The 17,123-nt window shown below is 33.7% G+C and overlaps 1 protein-coding gene across 2 annotated transcripts in view; it reads left to right on the forward strand.

Moving 5' to 3' along the window:
* SEMA3A (semaphorin 3A) overlaps window positions 1–17,123 on the forward strand; it is a 514,403-nt gene that overhangs the window by 457,058 nt on the left and 40,222 nt on the right. For both annotated transcript variants that reach the window (XM_053553821.1, XM_053553819.1), the window contains 4 exons: window positions 9,990–10,132; window positions 12,363–12,477; window positions 12,570–12,639; window positions 15,306–15,450. In XM_053553821.1, coding sequence (XP_053409796.1) covers window positions 9,990–10,132; window positions 12,363–12,477; window positions 12,570–12,639; window positions 15,306–15,450 — 473 coding nt within the window. The remainder of the gene's footprint in view (window positions 1–9,989; window positions 10,133–12,362; window positions 12,478–12,569; window positions 12,640–15,305; window positions 15,451–17,123) is intronic.

Here is a 17,123-nt window from a genome sequence, read left to right on the forward strand (position 1 = left end):
AAATCTAATAGATACAGGAGATGAAACCAAGAGATGAAAGGAGAAAATCATGTTCTCCTCAATGGTGGGTCTGAATAAGAGAAACAAGGTATTTTATTTGGTTTGACACACAGAGTTGAAGGCAGCACATTCAGCATTGATGTTTGCAAACACTTCACGTTTCTTCTTGCAACTTCAGTCACAAAGTCTTTCACTTCCTCTTCTGTAACTTGCCTTCAGCTGAGGAAAATTGTAGACATTTGTTTCGGTTATGACCATTTAGTTCAAACAACTTTATTTTGCAGTAGGTGAAAGTCTCTTTAGTCAACCAAATAATCAAATACAGTAGAACCTCCATAGTTGACCACCTCCCTACATTGTTGACCTAATTTTCTAATTTTCATAGACCAGACATGCACCACATGTGCCTGTCAGTACAGTAGGCCTAGTTCCTTATGTTGACCACCTCCATATGTGACCAGTTTGTTACGGCCTCTTGGTGGTCAACTTACAGAGGTTCTACTATAGTGTAAGAATGCATACCTTTTAGAGACAGTGCAGAATACAAAGGCACGATTGCTTGATGCAGCTTGGTGCAATAGAAAGAACTCAGCTCTTATCTTGTCCTAGCGTTGCTGCTTACCGGTTTGTACATTGAACATTTGCTGGGTCTTAATCTCAGTGTTTCTGGGATGAGTGTGGATCACATCATGTATATAAAGAGCAGGAAAGGGTGCATACTGTACCAACTATTGTCACGTAACTTCTGTGCTTACCTGCCTTTCTAATCCGTCCTTCTTTCCCTCCTGAGATAATCTGGAACCTTTCTTAGACTACTGCAAGGGCTAATCACAGCTTCCCAACCAGCTAAGGCATCGGAAGTTTTTCCAGGCCTGCTCCTCGGCAGCCAGCAGTTTTTCTGTTCCACAACCAAAAATGATATATCTACGCTGCTTAGGTTGTTAGCTAAGAATGTGAGATGACCTTACGCTGCATTCCCCGCATTCTCAATGTGCTGGAAGTTTCTATTCATGCTCTACTGATTCTTTGGGTCTTTTGTTTTCCTGTGCTGCAAGGTCTGGTTGGGTTCACATGGCTGAAAGAGGAAGAAACCAGTGACTGTGGCTGCCAGCCTGGTGTGCCAGCCGTCAGCTGCTCATCAGTTTTCCCCATTACCAATTTCCCAGCTATCTTGCAAGTATCTTCCAAGTATTTTGAAGCCTGAAGATGTGGTATTGAAAATATTAATAGAGTTTTACAATTTACGTAGTTTACAGTTAGTCTTTTTTTATCTCTGTTGATTTTAACAGGTTTATAGCTTCCTTATCAGCTACTGCTTCAACTTAATTTCACTACCAATCTAAATTTATGTTACCATTAGCTTTTAAACATACATATTTTACAGAATGTTCCACAGAGTTTTGTATCAGAAACAGCTAGCAATTTTGAAGGCATGTAAATGCTGGGTATATGTTGTTAGATAAATAGATGTAAATGTGTGTGTATATGTGTGTGTGTGATGTATGTATATGTGTGTATATGATATTTGTTATGTGTGGATTTATATATATATATATATATATATATATAGTCCCTAAATAAGTTCCCTAATACTCCCCAAAGAAGCCTGGTTTCTATCCATTTTATCTAATGCTTATCCCAGGACTTTCTTTTTTGCTGTTTGTTTTTCAACGAGTTCTCCTTCACAAATAGTTATCATGGCAGTGGACTCATATTTCTATTTCAAGCATGATGAAAATAAGAGTGTAATATATGTATATTTTGGAACGATTTACATTTAGAAGCCTTGTTTTTCCTCTGATATGTGGTGTCACCACTGATTCCTGGGGGATAATTTGGCTTGTTTTTCTGCAGTGGAGTTATGTACCTCCTACTCTGCTCTGGAACCTTTAATATGTCTTACAAGAGATTGGCTGAATGTCTTAGGGTATGAAACCAACTAGGCCTCACAGTGCTTGCACGAGAGAGTTTATAATCCTTACTTCTACGCTTTTATACAAATATATAACTTATGTCCTGGAAAACCATTACATCGCCTAACTTCACATTTACAGGTACTCCAAAAGCCTTAATCCATCATTCTGTAAATTTATGATTGCAAGAGAGACTTTACCTAACAATTGCAATCAGTGTAACCTGGCTTATTGTACCCTCAATGAATCCCCAACAATAAAAAAAAAAAAAAAAAAAGAATAAAGAACAAGAATTCACCTAGAAAAAAAAAAAAAAAATATTTTCATTTATGTCTTTGGTGGGCTTGTTGGTAGAAGGGATAGTTCCGGCCAAAAGCTGGTCCCAATGTTGCTGTACTAGAGATTCAGATGGATTCTAATGCTGAGAGCAGCAAAACGTGTTCATTATTTAAATATACTTAAGCTGCCAAATGAATCATAAGTGCAGCCACATGTGCTGTGCCAAGGTGTCATTTTCATTAAGTGTAAGATTGCACCTGAAGGACAGTTTAATTTGCAGCTGCTAAAAATATTTCAACAGAGTGGTACTGTTACAAGTAGCAGGTGGTGCCCAAACATGAATTTTGTAAGAAATGCCATCTGTGGGATGAGGTGTGGAAAAATGTCCAGAAGGGGTGGTAAAGGAGATAAAGGGAAGGAGAGGAGAGTGTTTACTCAGTGTTTATTGCCATTATCATGACTAAAGATTTCATGCTTCACACAATAGCATTGGCCCGAGATTATTAAATGTGATTCTTCATTCAGTTTCCACCATGTGCTCAAGGCATCGCCAACGCACCACAAAGTTTCTTCCCCAAAGGCATGTCATTGAAGCTGTTCACCTGGGAAAATACTTCCCTACTCTGTTTACTTTCCACCATGTTTACACTGCAGTTTTATGCCAGCAAATTTCATTCACTTTGATCTTGCTTAAATGGATTTCGTCACTTTCTTTTGATGTTCGGCTTTTAATACACACCTCTGATGACTTCCTGCTGCACATCACGAAATTAATTAATTTCAATTAATTTCCTAAAGATGTTGGTAAATCATTGTCACTTGGGATGCTGTGAACTTAGAGCTGAAGAACATTACGATGTGGAAAAGCATCTAGAGTGGTAGGGGTGCTATGTTTACATTATTGAAAGATGTGTATTTGTGTCTGTTAGTTTCAATGGGCTCAGCCATGTTGAAGTTAAGAACTATTTCTGGGGGCGGCGCCCGTAGCTCAGTGTGTAGGATGCTAGCCATATACACCCAGGCTGGCAGATTCAAACCCACCTAGATCAGCTAAACAACAATGACAACTGCAACAACAACAACAAAACGCTAGGCCTTGTGGTGGGCACCTGTAGTCCCAGCTATTTGGGAGGCTGAAGCAAAAGAATCACTTAAGCCTAAGAGTTTGAGGTTGCTGTGAGCTGTGATGCTACGGCACTCTACCGAGGGCAACATAATGAGACTCTGTCTAAACAAGAATTATTTCTAGACAATGAAAATAGTAGTCTACCCTTTAATAGGTTACAGGACACATATTTGAAAAGAAAACCAAACTAGTGGGTTTAGGTTTTCCACTGCTTTTTGCCATTTGATGGGAGTCACTGAACATAGAATAGCTCCTTTCTGAATACTGTGAATTTCATAGGTTACCAAGACGAACTAATAAGTAGGGCTATCTGAATGAATTTTGATAAACTGTTTTTCATGGAGAGTTTTTGATGACCAGGCAAGTTATTGAATTGTTTGTAGTTTTTCAAAACAGTGGAAATCTCTGACCTCCAATGTATACATTGGTTTTAGCTACATAAAAAGGAGAGAAGTATTTTCTGTTATTTTAATCCGATAGATGAAATTTAATTTTGAGACACTGCAAACAGAAAATTAATTTTACTGCATTAAACATCTAATGCAAAAGATCAAACACAAGAAAAGCTTCTTCTAGGTTAAGAGAATATTCATAAAATTTTAGAAAAACATTTTTTTTTTTGGCAGTTTTTGGCCCGGGCTGGGTTTGAACCCACCATCTCTGGCATATGGGCCCAGCACCCTACTCCTTTGAGCCCCAGGCACTGCATAGAAAAACATTTTGAAAATCTGCTATTATGAAATGATTTATACAAATAGTTGAAATTTAAATAAGAATTTAATGTATAAGAATTTTTTTAACCAAGAAACTAAACCTTTTTTTGAGTCTATGATTAACTCAACCCATCCAAACATCTTTAATCGTCCTAAAAACAAGTAAGTGTTAATTTCATTTTTCATAAAAAATCAACACATTTCGGTTAAGGGGATTCATTCATTCAAACATTTGGGAACTATGCACTGTTTCAGAAATTATGATTAGCTTGAAAGAAATAGAAAAAAAATAAGGAAGATTAGTTTATAAGAAGACAGGGGAAATAAAACAAGCTGTTAAAATAGGGCTTTATAAATGTTAATTGGGGAATATGCACCAGGTACCAAGGAATGTTTGTCTGTTAAAAGCCAATAGACATTACAACATGGTTTGGAGAGGATGAAGCCAGGAAGAGTGAAAAAAGTAAGAATGCGGCAGCCAGGAAAAAAAAGGAAAGTGCCTAATTTAGGTAGTTGCAATGGGAAAGATTCAAAATGAACTTTGGAGAAAACTTAGCCATACACATATCTAGACACTAAATGTGTGCATGTAGAAATATAGGAAAAATATGAAAATAGTATAATATAAAATGAATTAAATGTTATAAAAGAAGTAGAAGCAAACATTCTTTCCATGTTATATGAACAACATGTTTATAAAGATTGTAGATAAGGTGTGTTCTAAAATGGTAAGCAAGTTCATTAAAGGATTAAAAAACATGAACTGTGGTCAGTTCTACTGGAAAAACATGTGAATATTTCTTTGTGGATGATGCATAGTGCCTTTGGTTTATTTTCTATATTAGGCATACTATGAATAATGTAACTGACGGGGTTTCTCATTTGCCTCTTTTGCTAGAAAACTTGGAGCCAAAATTGTGACCCACTTCAAGTATATGTAATAGTCAATGTGGTATGTACTTTCAGCCTTAGTACTGACTCAGAGTAGCATTAGTTTCTCTTTTTGTGTCTGTTATATCTTAATTTATGCTAATTTCTCAAATCTATGACATCTGAAATTTGTTCAGGGAAGCCCAGCTATACTTAGAGATGAGGTCTCACCCTGGCTTAGGCAATCCACCTGCCTCAGCCTCCTAAGTGCTGGGATTACAGGCATGAGCCACTGTGCCAGACCAGGAAAATAAACTTTATAAGTGCATTTCTCTTATATATTTTCTGTAGTTCTGTGTGGATAGCTCAAAGGAAATGGATAATTACAGGTAGAGGACCAGTTGTACCATTCCAAAAATATTACTGTAAAGTAATAAGGATATGAATTGTCCTGGTAACATTAACACTATAAAGCAAGAAAAGGAAGTGAATATTAGTTCATTAAATATGAAAATCCAATTTTAAATCAAAATTGTAGTTTATTATATCTCAGACATGAAGCAGTATAATTTAGCCAAAGTGAGCACCTAAATTTTCAACGCAGTTTTGGCATCTTTAGCTTGTTTATGCCAACAGCGAATAAGCTCAGAGAGCTCGTGGTGATGAAACTGAAAAAGTATTTTCCATAGCTTGTTGAGAATTCAGTATTTTTTCTTGCAAAAAGTAGTCCAAAGCCTGTAAAAAAGAGTAGTCAGTAGTCAGTTATCATTAATATGATTAATGATAAGAGTTTCCAAGTCCAGGTTCTATAGTTTTAGTGGTGGTGTTTGTGCAACAGTGTCTTGTAAGAGGATTGGCCTGTGTCTGTTGACCAATCTCGGATGCTTAATCACAAGCATCCTCATCCAATTGGTTGCAGTAGATATATGTAGTCAATTGACCAGGTAATTGACCAGACTTCTTGAAGGTGTAGTGGATAATACCAGTGCTGGACCACTAAACAGACACCATTAGCCTTTTTTCGATGAATATTCGGTTTGGGACTGTGTCTTGGCACTTCATCTTTATCTAACCATGGTACTAATGCTTATGATTTTCAAAACAAATTTTTCATCACATGTAATAATATGGTGGAGAAAGGACTCACCTTTATTTCATGACAGCAAAAAAAGATGATTTTGAGATGATTTCTCTTTTGATACTCATTTAATTCAAGCAGAACTCATCTAATTAGCTTCTGTATCTTGCTGATTTGTTTAAAATCATCCAATATTGTTGGAATAATGATGTCAAACATTGCTGCTAATTCATATGTAGGTTAAGCCGGATTCACTTCCACTATAACTTTCAGCTCATCATTAGTCTCAAGCCTCCCAGATGGCTCATTTTCAAGACTAAAATCACTAGAAGGGAACTTCTCATACCATCGATGTACTATGCATTCATTCACCACCTCCTTCCAAAAACCTTGTTGATATTTTGAGCTGTCTGTGCAGTATTAGTTCCATGATAGAAGTTATATTCAAAAATAACATGAATTTTTGACTTATCCATGGTTTCACAAAAATTGCTCTAAAAAAAAAAATTGAAAGATAATTATAATCCAAATGTGCATTTAAAGAATGAGGTTGTACTTTCACAATGAAAAAAAAATACACACACACAAAAAGAAGTATCAAAGTGAAATATCTGAGATAACAGCTGTCAAACTTAGTACTTTAGGAAATCAAACATTGCTTACTTCATAATCTAATAGCAATAGATTTGGTAATAAATTTAGGAAACAAAAAAAGAAGTCCTAAAGATACACAAAATATTTAAGGTATAGCTAGGACTTTATGATGACATTGACCAAAATGAGAAAGGGAAGAGCAGATAGAGTTTTGAAAGGAAAGTTGGTGAGTTCCTTCCTAGGTACAATAAAGTTACAGTGAGATATTGAGGTAGAAATTTTTAGTCACAATGAGGAAATACATAACTGGATCTAGAAGAAAAAGGAAAGGCTGATATAGTTTGGAAGCTAAGGAACTGAATAAATTCTCAAAAAGAAATAATGTAAGACATACTAGGAGATGATTTCATCGATGGGAGTCAAAAAAAAAGCTACCCAAAAGAAAAATTTAGGCAGTGTCTTTATTTGGAGATTTAGGAAAAAGGAGTCATAAACAAAATAGCAAAGTTTAGGTAGTTGATAATTCAGGTTCAGGGTCATAAAAATCATAAGAAGCCAGAAAGCAATAAAAATTTTGTTTGAAGCATTCACCTTCAAACATCCCCATGTCTATAGAATCAAATATTGAAGAAGTGATTGGGACTGAAGGCCCCTCAACAATGAATGTACTTGATAATTTGTTTATTTACCATTAGAGTCCACATTTGTAAGATGATTATCTTGATTATCAATAATGATTGATCAATAATACCTTCTGTCATGCCCAAACACCAAGTTAAGAGAACATAAGAATCTATAAATAATTGTTTTCTCTATTGTCAATTTTGTGCTACTAACATTGCTTTTGCTAAACTGTCATTTTCTGAGAACAAGGGATATATATTGTTCATTTTGTTTTTACATGATATATTGTGTATATTTATGATCTAATAAAGGTAGTTGAAATTATTTAAGTGATTCAAGGTCTGTATTAACAAGTGTACTAATTTGGGAGGTAATAGTAGACCAAATTCTTCCACTATTGTTTCAATATTAAAGCATAAGAATGCATGATTTTACAATTTGAATTTATAGTTGAATTATAATGAGATACCCAAGCTCAGCATGTGATACAGGTATCCTTTCAGTATCATAATAATGAATGCTGATAATCTGATACACTGATTAGTATTTTACAAAGTTGTTTTGCATGTTTTAAGCTTGAAATATTTGTTTTCATATGAACCATGAATGATAGACAAGGTGTAGGAAACCCACTTTGAACTAACTCAATTTAAAATAAACCTAATTTGAAATTAGGCATCTGAGAGGTAAGAGTGGTTAAGAGTCTTGCCAAAGCTCCCAAAAGTTGCAAATGACCAAACTGTCATTTCACATAAAGGTTTGTATTAGGCAATACATTATATGTATTATGCACACACACATATTTCTAGGAGGTTTATTTTATCTATGTCAAAATTTTTCACTTTTGACAATAATTCCTAGCATGTCACGTTAATTATTCTGCTTACAATTCCTCATGAGATATGGTTATCTAAATATATGTATGCATCTGAACAAGTAGACATTTATGAACAAAAGCAAGCTTTGCAGTAGTTATGGTTCAGGTTATAGCAATGTATTGTTTTATGTATCTTTAAAAAATCTGGAGCTAAGCAATGGCATTTTGAAATTATTATTCTCTTCTTGTGAACTGGCACACTGAACTTTATGACTAGGTAATATTTCACATGTTTTCCATTGCTTACAGAGTCTGCGTAATTTGCCTGAAAAGGACAATAGTGTAGTCCTGTGAAATATAATGAGTGCACAGCTCCAGAGCAAACATTAAAAGAAGGTTGCAAACATAAAATACAGGACAATAATGGTTATTCACAGTTTCAAAGATCAGGATTAAATAACCTGAATTAAACATGGATCAAGCTAGTGTCAAGGTTCTGATCACTTTCCGGGTCTCTTAAAAATGGTGCTAACCTGTATGTATATTATTTCATTGTTACCTTGACATTGTAATATACCATGATATAAACGTAGATTATTACAAGAATTGAAATGTCTACAAAGTCCTAAGTTCTTTCAGTGAAATAAATTTAGCCTCGTAGCACAGAACACATTCAAGCTAGGAAGCTGTTATATATTTTTATATAGTTCATTTAAGTCACAGCTATATCAACCCAGGTAATCACAAAATTATTTTCTGAAGTGGGGCTCTAAATATTGCTGATATACATTCTGCATAACATAAGCAGTCTAGTTTTCCCCCTTTGCTCTTTTTTTGGTCCTTGAACAGATCAACTGCATCTGAACTAATGTTCCATTTGGGTGATGAAGGAGACAATAGTAAGCAAATAAAGATTAGATAGATGATAGATATGTGGATGGCTGGAGAAAAGAAAGTGAAAATGTAGGATTTGAACAAAGGTCTGAATAAAAGTAGTGATCCAGCTTTGAGGACTTAGAAGAGCAGAGAGTTACACATGATGGAAAACTCTGGGGTGGGACTGAGAATGCTTGACACATCTGGGACCAGGAACAGGGTCGCCATTGCTTTGGAGTAAGTTAGGGAAGGGAGAATGAGGAGGAAGAGAAGGCATGAGCAGTAACAGGGACAAGATCATAACTGGATTTGGTTATTAGAAGGATTTATATTTTATTGTGAATTGGAAAAGTATTAGAGGATTCGGAGAAGGAGTGTTGGATCAGTGGTGCATTCTGGCCACTGTTTGAAGACTAAGGTTGGTTGACAAGGAGACTAATTAGGAACCTATTTTAATAATCAGGCTGGCAATGAAGTTTCCTAGGAAGAGGAGGTAATAAAGGATGTGATGAGAAATGGTAATCAATAGGCTTATGCTGATAAATATATTGTGGGGTATGAAAGAAAGGGAGAGTTCAGAGGTGACCCCAAGGCGTTTTTGCCTGAGTATCTAGGAAAGTGATAACGACATTTAACAAGCAGGGGAGCAACAGGAGAGGGTGTATTACCTCTTTTTACATGGCTGTCAATTTTCTCTTCCCACCCAAGCTTTGCTGAAAACTGAAATAGACCAATTAGCAGTTTGATTTTAATTATTTTATGCTTGAAAGTAGGAATAACAATGGTGACATCAACATTTGCTAGTACTTAAGAATTTGGAAAATATTTTAATATCCAGTAATACATCTACAATATGTAATCACACTAAGGATTTGTGTACCGATTCCTACCTTTCCAAACAAAATGAACCAATTTTTCTGGAGGTAACAGGTAAATTGGAAAGGACTGTGTGATGCATAAACAGTTAATATGAAACTAAAGAAAGATTAGTTTCTTGAAATGTATCAAGTAAAAGTTAAGGGAAAGTAAAAATGGACTGTAATGAATGCTATTATTTATTACCTTGTGACTTAATGTATTTACTATAATTTTCTCCCAGATCCAAGGTTCATTAGTGCCCACCTCATCCCAGAAAGTGACAATCCTGAAGATGACAAAGTATATTTTTTCTTCCGTGAAAATGCAATAGATGGAGAACACTCTGGAAAAGCTACTCATGCTAGAATAGGTCAGATATGCAAGGTGAGGTATAGAAAAAAAATCAGAAGGATGTCATGGTCCAGTTACAAGTTCATTTAAAAAAAATTTTTTCACCTATGTGCTTGTATTAAAAAAAAAAAGTAAATCTTTGACCTAATATTTAAGTGATAAAAAATGATGGAAATTTATAGTTGGTTATGAATAACTCTTCATAGTCAAACATGCAGGTAGAATTTGTGAGGTAAATGGCATTATTTTATAATTACATTAAATGATCTTGGTTTGAAATTCTAGAATACTAAAATATCTTCATTTTACCTGGAAGAGTATAATTAAAATTTCCTACAAACCTTATATGTTTTGAATGAATATTTGTCTTGCTAGAATACGTGAAGTATTAATTTATGAGAGAAAAACATAATTTCACTTAAAAATTAAAAAAACATTAAAGTCTATCGTTACAAATTAACAATAGCATCCTATGTACACATGTGCACACACAATTTTGAAGCTTGAGCTTTTACTGGGGTGTTTCGTTTATCGTGCAGAGTAACATCGTATAATATTGCATTACGATGTTAGATGTATAGAATCAAAATTAACCATTTACGGATGAATCAGTATCATCAATATGAAGAGAGTGTAGCATATATGTGGTGTGAAAAAAGTCAACTGTTAGTGTATGTTAAAGCACCCTGCAAATAAAGGAAAACATGAGGACAGTTTCAATAATTATATTTAAATGAAATTTTTCCTTCTAAGGAAGCATCATGAGATCTTAATCTCTATATTTTATGTTATAATGTGTAAAATCATATAAACAAAATGTAAGTCAGTTCCCTTTTAAAGGAACATGTTCCTTAATTTTTATATATGCTCTTAAATAATATTTTAAAAGATCATGTTTCCTAGTAAATACATACCATCATAATAGAATTTATTGTTGTATTTAGGTTAAAACTCAGTTTTATTTGTAGTGAGAAGGTACTTTTAAAACGTTTTCTCTGGAGGAATTGTCTTTTATTAAAGCTTACATAAATATTTTTTCAACGTACTTTCTGTAAAGTATAAATTGCTTCCACTCTAAGGTTATTCAATATTTGATGATAGAATGCTTTTGTCAGAGATGTATTTTCCATCTCGTTTACCTGGCATGCACATGCATTTATCATCCATTCATTAAGCACTCATAGAGTGTGTACTGTGTACCAAGCACTGGCTGTAAACCAGCCTGTGTAGGTGAGATCTCAAGAAATTCACAGTAATAATACATGAATATGAATTAATTGCAGAGAAGAATGGAAAGTGAAGTGATTTTTTAAAAAATTATTTATCTTAATTAACAAAAATCATATATATTACTATGTACAATATGTTTTGAAATATATGTACATTGTGAAATGGCTAAAGTAATATACCCATTATCTCTCATTCTTTGTGATGAGAACACTTAAAATTTATTCTTTCCACAATTTTTCAAGAACAAAATTTCATTGTGATTTATAGTCATGATGTTGTATGATAGATCTCTTGATGCTTCCTATTAACTGAAATTTTGCATTGTTGGACAAATTTCCTCCAACTCCTCTCACCAATTTCTATGAGTTCAACTTTTTTATGTTCCACGTATACGTAAGACCGTGTAGTCTTTTTCTGTGCCTGCCTTATTTCATTCAACATAATGTCCTCTAGGTTCATCTATTTTGTTTCAAATGAAAGGATTTCCATTTTTATTTTTATTTTTTTCATTATAAATGGACAAATCATAGTTGTCTATATTTATGGGGTACAAAGTGATAGTATGATATGTAAAATAAAATCAAACTGACATATACCTCACCTCAAATACTTCTTTTTTTATGGGAAAAACATTTGAATTGTGCTCTCTAGGTGATTTTGAAATGTGTAAGACATTAGTATTTACTGTATTCACTGCACAGTGAGAAAAGCTTGTTCTTCCTGTCTAGAAGGCTACATTGTAGTCCATTAGGAATATAGTCCATGTTTTTTTTATCCGTTCATCTGTTGATAAAGTTACTTTTTAAGAGATATTTATTATGAGTAGTCCCTTGAATAAAATTTGAGTGAATGACTTTACCAACAATTTAATAACAAGCGATAGGTACTTATATCTAATCATTTAAAATGATTATAGAACTTTTAGAAAACAAAAACATGTATTTTATATTTATCTCAAGATATAAAGAAGAGAAAAATATATGAAATTCTCATTTGCATTCGTGCTGCCTAACACTGGTGTTCTCTCTTTAAGAATGACTTCGGAGGGCACAGAAGTTTGGTGAACAAATGGACAACGTTCCTCAAAGCTCGTCTGATTTGCTCAGTGCCGGGTCCAAATGGCATTGATACTCACTTTGATGAATTGCGTAAGTAGCTAGTGTTTGTGCCTAGAGAACATTTGTTCAAACTTTACCACAACCATCAAAAATGCAACTTTGCCTAATTTTGTTTTAAACAGAGGATGTATTCCTAATGAACTCTAAAGACCCTAAAAATCCAATTGTATACGGAGTGTTTACAACTTCCAGGTAAATAACCTTTTACTTCCTTATTGTCATATAGACTTCATGTTTTTAGGTGCTATCCAAGTATCCATAATTTGTGAAAATTTATTTTTGAAAGACCAAGGAGTTTATTTAACCTTTGAGCTTTGTGTATTCTCGGATGACTGACATAAGTTATGAACTTTCTGACCAGATGGTTAACATGTGCATACAGAAACAAAATAAATCTAGACATACCAAAGCAGCCCACAGTCCTTCTCCCATCACTGTCTTTTCCACATCTAGAATATTTGCTACATTTCCCCACTCATACCTGTGGAATGAAATAATGTAGAAATTTGCAGGTTTAGGGAAAGTTGATTATTCACAAATGAAAGTATTAAATTTTTTAGGTACTTTAAAAATTATTAATATCACAATTCAGGGTGTTTTAGTTATATACAGTATTTTTAAAGCTTTTAACGTCAGTAAATAGATTCTCCTTTTTATCAATTTACTCTTTTTATGAAGATTCCATTCAGTATTTTTTTTTTTTTTTGTAGAGACAGAGTCTCACTGTACCGCCCTCGGGTAGAGTGCCGTGGCGTCACACGGCTCACAGCAACCTCTAACTCTTGGGCTTACGCGATTCTCTTGCCTCAGCCTCTTGAGCAGTCCATTCAGTATTTTTATTGACTACTTTGTAATCTAGATTTTTAAAATAACTATTCAAAAAAGAAATAATAAAAGCAAACTAAACAATTATAACAAAAAACTTTGGAACTCTGCGTAAGCACTAGGTTTAATCCTATGTCAAACTCAAGCTTCATTCCCCCTTTTCCGCTTAGGCTTCCCCTGCTGCTGGTCTTCCGCTATCTTCCTTCCCTCCCCAATTGCCTCCTCCTCCTTTCTTTCCTCACCCTCCTCTTTTTCCTTCCCTGGTCTCTTCCTCTCAAGCATCAGTTGTCTCCCTCCAGACTACTAAATTCAGTGCAAAGTTCACATGGACCTGGGGTTGTTGAAAAACACACACACATATATATTTACACGCATATAAAGAAAGTATGCATTGGGATATGCATAAAATGTTTAAAAGATAATTTGAAATCAAAGAGAAAAATATTGTGAGTGACTGTGATAAGTTAAAGAGAAAATGAACTTCATTGTTCAACAGAAACCCAAAATTTAAGAAACCCCAAATTACTAAAATTACTCGAAATTGTACATGCCTAAATATTCCTCCCTTTTGGCATAAAAACAGCATGAGTGGAGAAAGGGATGTGGAAGTTTAAGTTAAATGAATGTTAACCCATTTCTTCTGCTTCCCCAGTTCTCAGACTTGAGCCTGCATTAGAATCGCTAGATTGTCTGCTCCAATCAGATTGCGATGCCAACTCCCCAAAGTTTCTGATTCAGTACAAATGGGATTAGGCCTAAGAATCTGCATTTCTAACAAGTACCCAAGTGATGCCTATATGGTTGATCTAGGGACCATACTTTGAGAGCCACTGAATTTGGTTAAAATAATTTCATCTAATTCAATGGGATGGATTTTTGTATGTGATTGAGTCTTAAGCGTTATGAATAATATTCATCAATAATAAGCAAAGTGTAGATTAATGGAAAAGGAATGTATAACAAACATTACAAACTGATGTATCAAATATGTGGGTAATTTTGTATTCTATTATTAAAATGCTATTAAGTCTATAAATATTTACTTGGGTATCAAATACCTTGTGATGAGTAACGGATGTTTCAGAAAAGACGCCAAGCATGTCTTTGCTTCCTCAAGAAGCTTGCAGTCGACCAGTTTCCAGTAATGAACTCCTAGGGACATATGTTTTTAATTTGATCTGATTTATATGTAGTTTTCTATAGGGAAGAGATCAGTTAAAAGATAAGCATTCCATATTTTAAATGTGCATAGCTGTTAATATCTTTGTATAAATACATTCTTCAAGTCACATTTATATAAGCAAAATAAAATGGAAAATTGTGGCAGTTCAGTGGTGAATTTCTAGTTGACTTCAATTGCCCGATTTTTGCTTAACAAAATGGTGGGGATAATTGCTATCATTCTCTACTAACTGAGGAAATAGCTGCTGAACTTAAAACTATTTTCTGTGTTACAAAGTGATAATTTCTAATGTGTTTATAAAAATCAAACTCTGTTACTTGATCTAATACTTTTGGTGACTTGGGAGCTAAAAATAATATAATGGGATGCATCATTTGATATTGTCAATTCATTTTTTGGCACTAGTTTCAGCTTATAAAATGAGTTCCTAAGCATTCTCCCTTTTTAAAAAGTTTCCTAGTTTCAGTAATGATACTTGACACTTAACCAAGTTTATACTTTATATTTGCCCATGATATTAAAATTAAGTGTTCATATATAGAACATCATCTGTATCTGTTTTCCTTTTGAAGTTAATTAAGTCGACTGTTTGACACAAATGTATATAATATGAGCACTAAAGCCATTTCATCCATGCCTTCTGTTTTTAAGAAATCATAATTTGTTCCCTGGTGCATTGTGAAAATACATATATATGATTCAACATATCGCAAACGCTATATAAGACTGCTAAAAATTCGTAATCAAGTTTTGATAACTACAGTCTGAAATTTGACACCTCAGTAACAACGTTTTCTCTTGGTATTATATAAAAGTGAATATTTGTTTTTCTTCTTGCTGTCTTTTTTAGTAACATCTTCAAGGGATCAGCTGTGTGCATGTATAGCATGAGTGATGTGAGAAGGGTGTTCCTGGGTCCATATGCTCACAGGGATGGCCCCAATTACCAGTGGGTGCCTTTTCAAGGAAGAGTCCCTTATCCACGGCCAGGAACTGTAAGTGGCTTAGGTGTTTAAAATACAAAATGAATATATTTCTACCAAAGGTTAAAATACAATGCAGCTATAAACAGATATTCAACACATAAAATGTAGAACAAAGATTCCAAGAATATACTTGACAACAAGCTGAGAATTTTCTATGATTCTACAAAATTCTACATCTAAAACATGTTCTTTTCAGATGTCAGTGTTGAAGTTCCTTGTGAGATAAAAATCTAACATCTATAAATCCTTTATTTTAATTTTCAGTCACATTTCCAAATTTTTACAAACTAATTTTACACGGAAGTAGATAACTACAAAACTAATTTTAAATATCATGTAATGTGTTGTATTATGTCTTCAGGTGTTTATATTAATATTTGATATTTCGATAACATTCAATAATTTAGTGATTTGTTTAAAAACCAAAAGCTAAAATCTTAAATCATTGAACATATTGTTTTTACACATGTTAAAATTAATATATATATGCATATATTAAATATACCATTTCTGAACAGGTTAATTTTCTGTCTTATAAATTATTAACGATTTTTTAAACTAGTGGCAAAGACAAATGATTTCTCATTCTCAGGTTCTTGTGAGATCAGGAACCTCTCTTAATTACATTTTAGCTCCCAAGCTCTTGTATTAAAGGCAGAAATTACTTAAGGGTAAGATAAAAAAAAATAAGAGATTGGATATATATGATACTCTAAAAGAGACAAAGTGAGATCTTAACTTCCTTTTTGTTTTATTGTCATATATGGAATATTTATATCCAGAGGTGACATTGTGCACAACAAGGCATTTTTTCTGCTCCTAGGGCCATTCTCTCTTCTCCTTGATTATCATGTCCATTCTAATTGGCCAGTTTTTGTGCAATACAGGTTACTAAAAACTGCAGGTAACACCTTTCCTCGTCATCGGGATTATTTTACTTATTAAAGTCATTGGTGGTACTTTTCCGAGGTTATATTAGAAGCAAAGCAATAAAGAATAGTTTATTTTTAGTTTGAAAAGAGCACTTAACTATCTAACTATATTTTTGAACCCATTATAACCATCTCTACTTCATCTCCCCTCCCTGCTACATAGAACACCAAAGTGATTATAATCAGCCATAAGTTAGGGTATGCCTTAATATAACTGAAAAAGTGAAATTGGGATGTTCCTTATACAAAAAAAAAAAAAAAAAGATAAATGCCTGAGCTGGTGGTTATCCCAAGTACCCTGATGTTATTAATTCACATTATATGCCTGTATTAAAACATCACATGTGCCCTATAAATGTATATAACTGTCATGTGCCCATAAAAATTAAAAATAACTTTTTAAAATACTTTTGAAAAGAGTGTATTTTAGCACAATCCATAATAAAAAAATAAATGCATGCAAGATTTATTTATCTTGAGGTTTTTTAATCTAATGGTCAGTCATGGCATATTCTGCTCACTACATCCAATACTTCATCTATTATATAAATATACTTACGGTGGCATCACCAAAAGGCATCGGATTTCTCCTGTACGCTGAATTCATTAGATGTATTTGCAACTTTTGGTAAGAAATGGTGATATACATAAATCCCAATGAGAATTAAGATACATTCAGGAAATATATACTGTCTATAGCAATTACTAGTTTAAGTTATAATAGCTAATTATAACTTCTTAGTTTACTGT

The sequence above is a fragment of the Nycticebus coucang genome, chromosome 11 (genome assembly GCF_027406575.1).
Source record: "Nycticebus coucang isolate mNycCou1 chromosome 11, mNycCou1.pri, whole genome shotgun sequence".
Classification (NCBI taxonomy): Eukaryota; Metazoa; Chordata; class Mammalia; order Primates; family Lorisidae; genus Nycticebus; species Nycticebus coucang.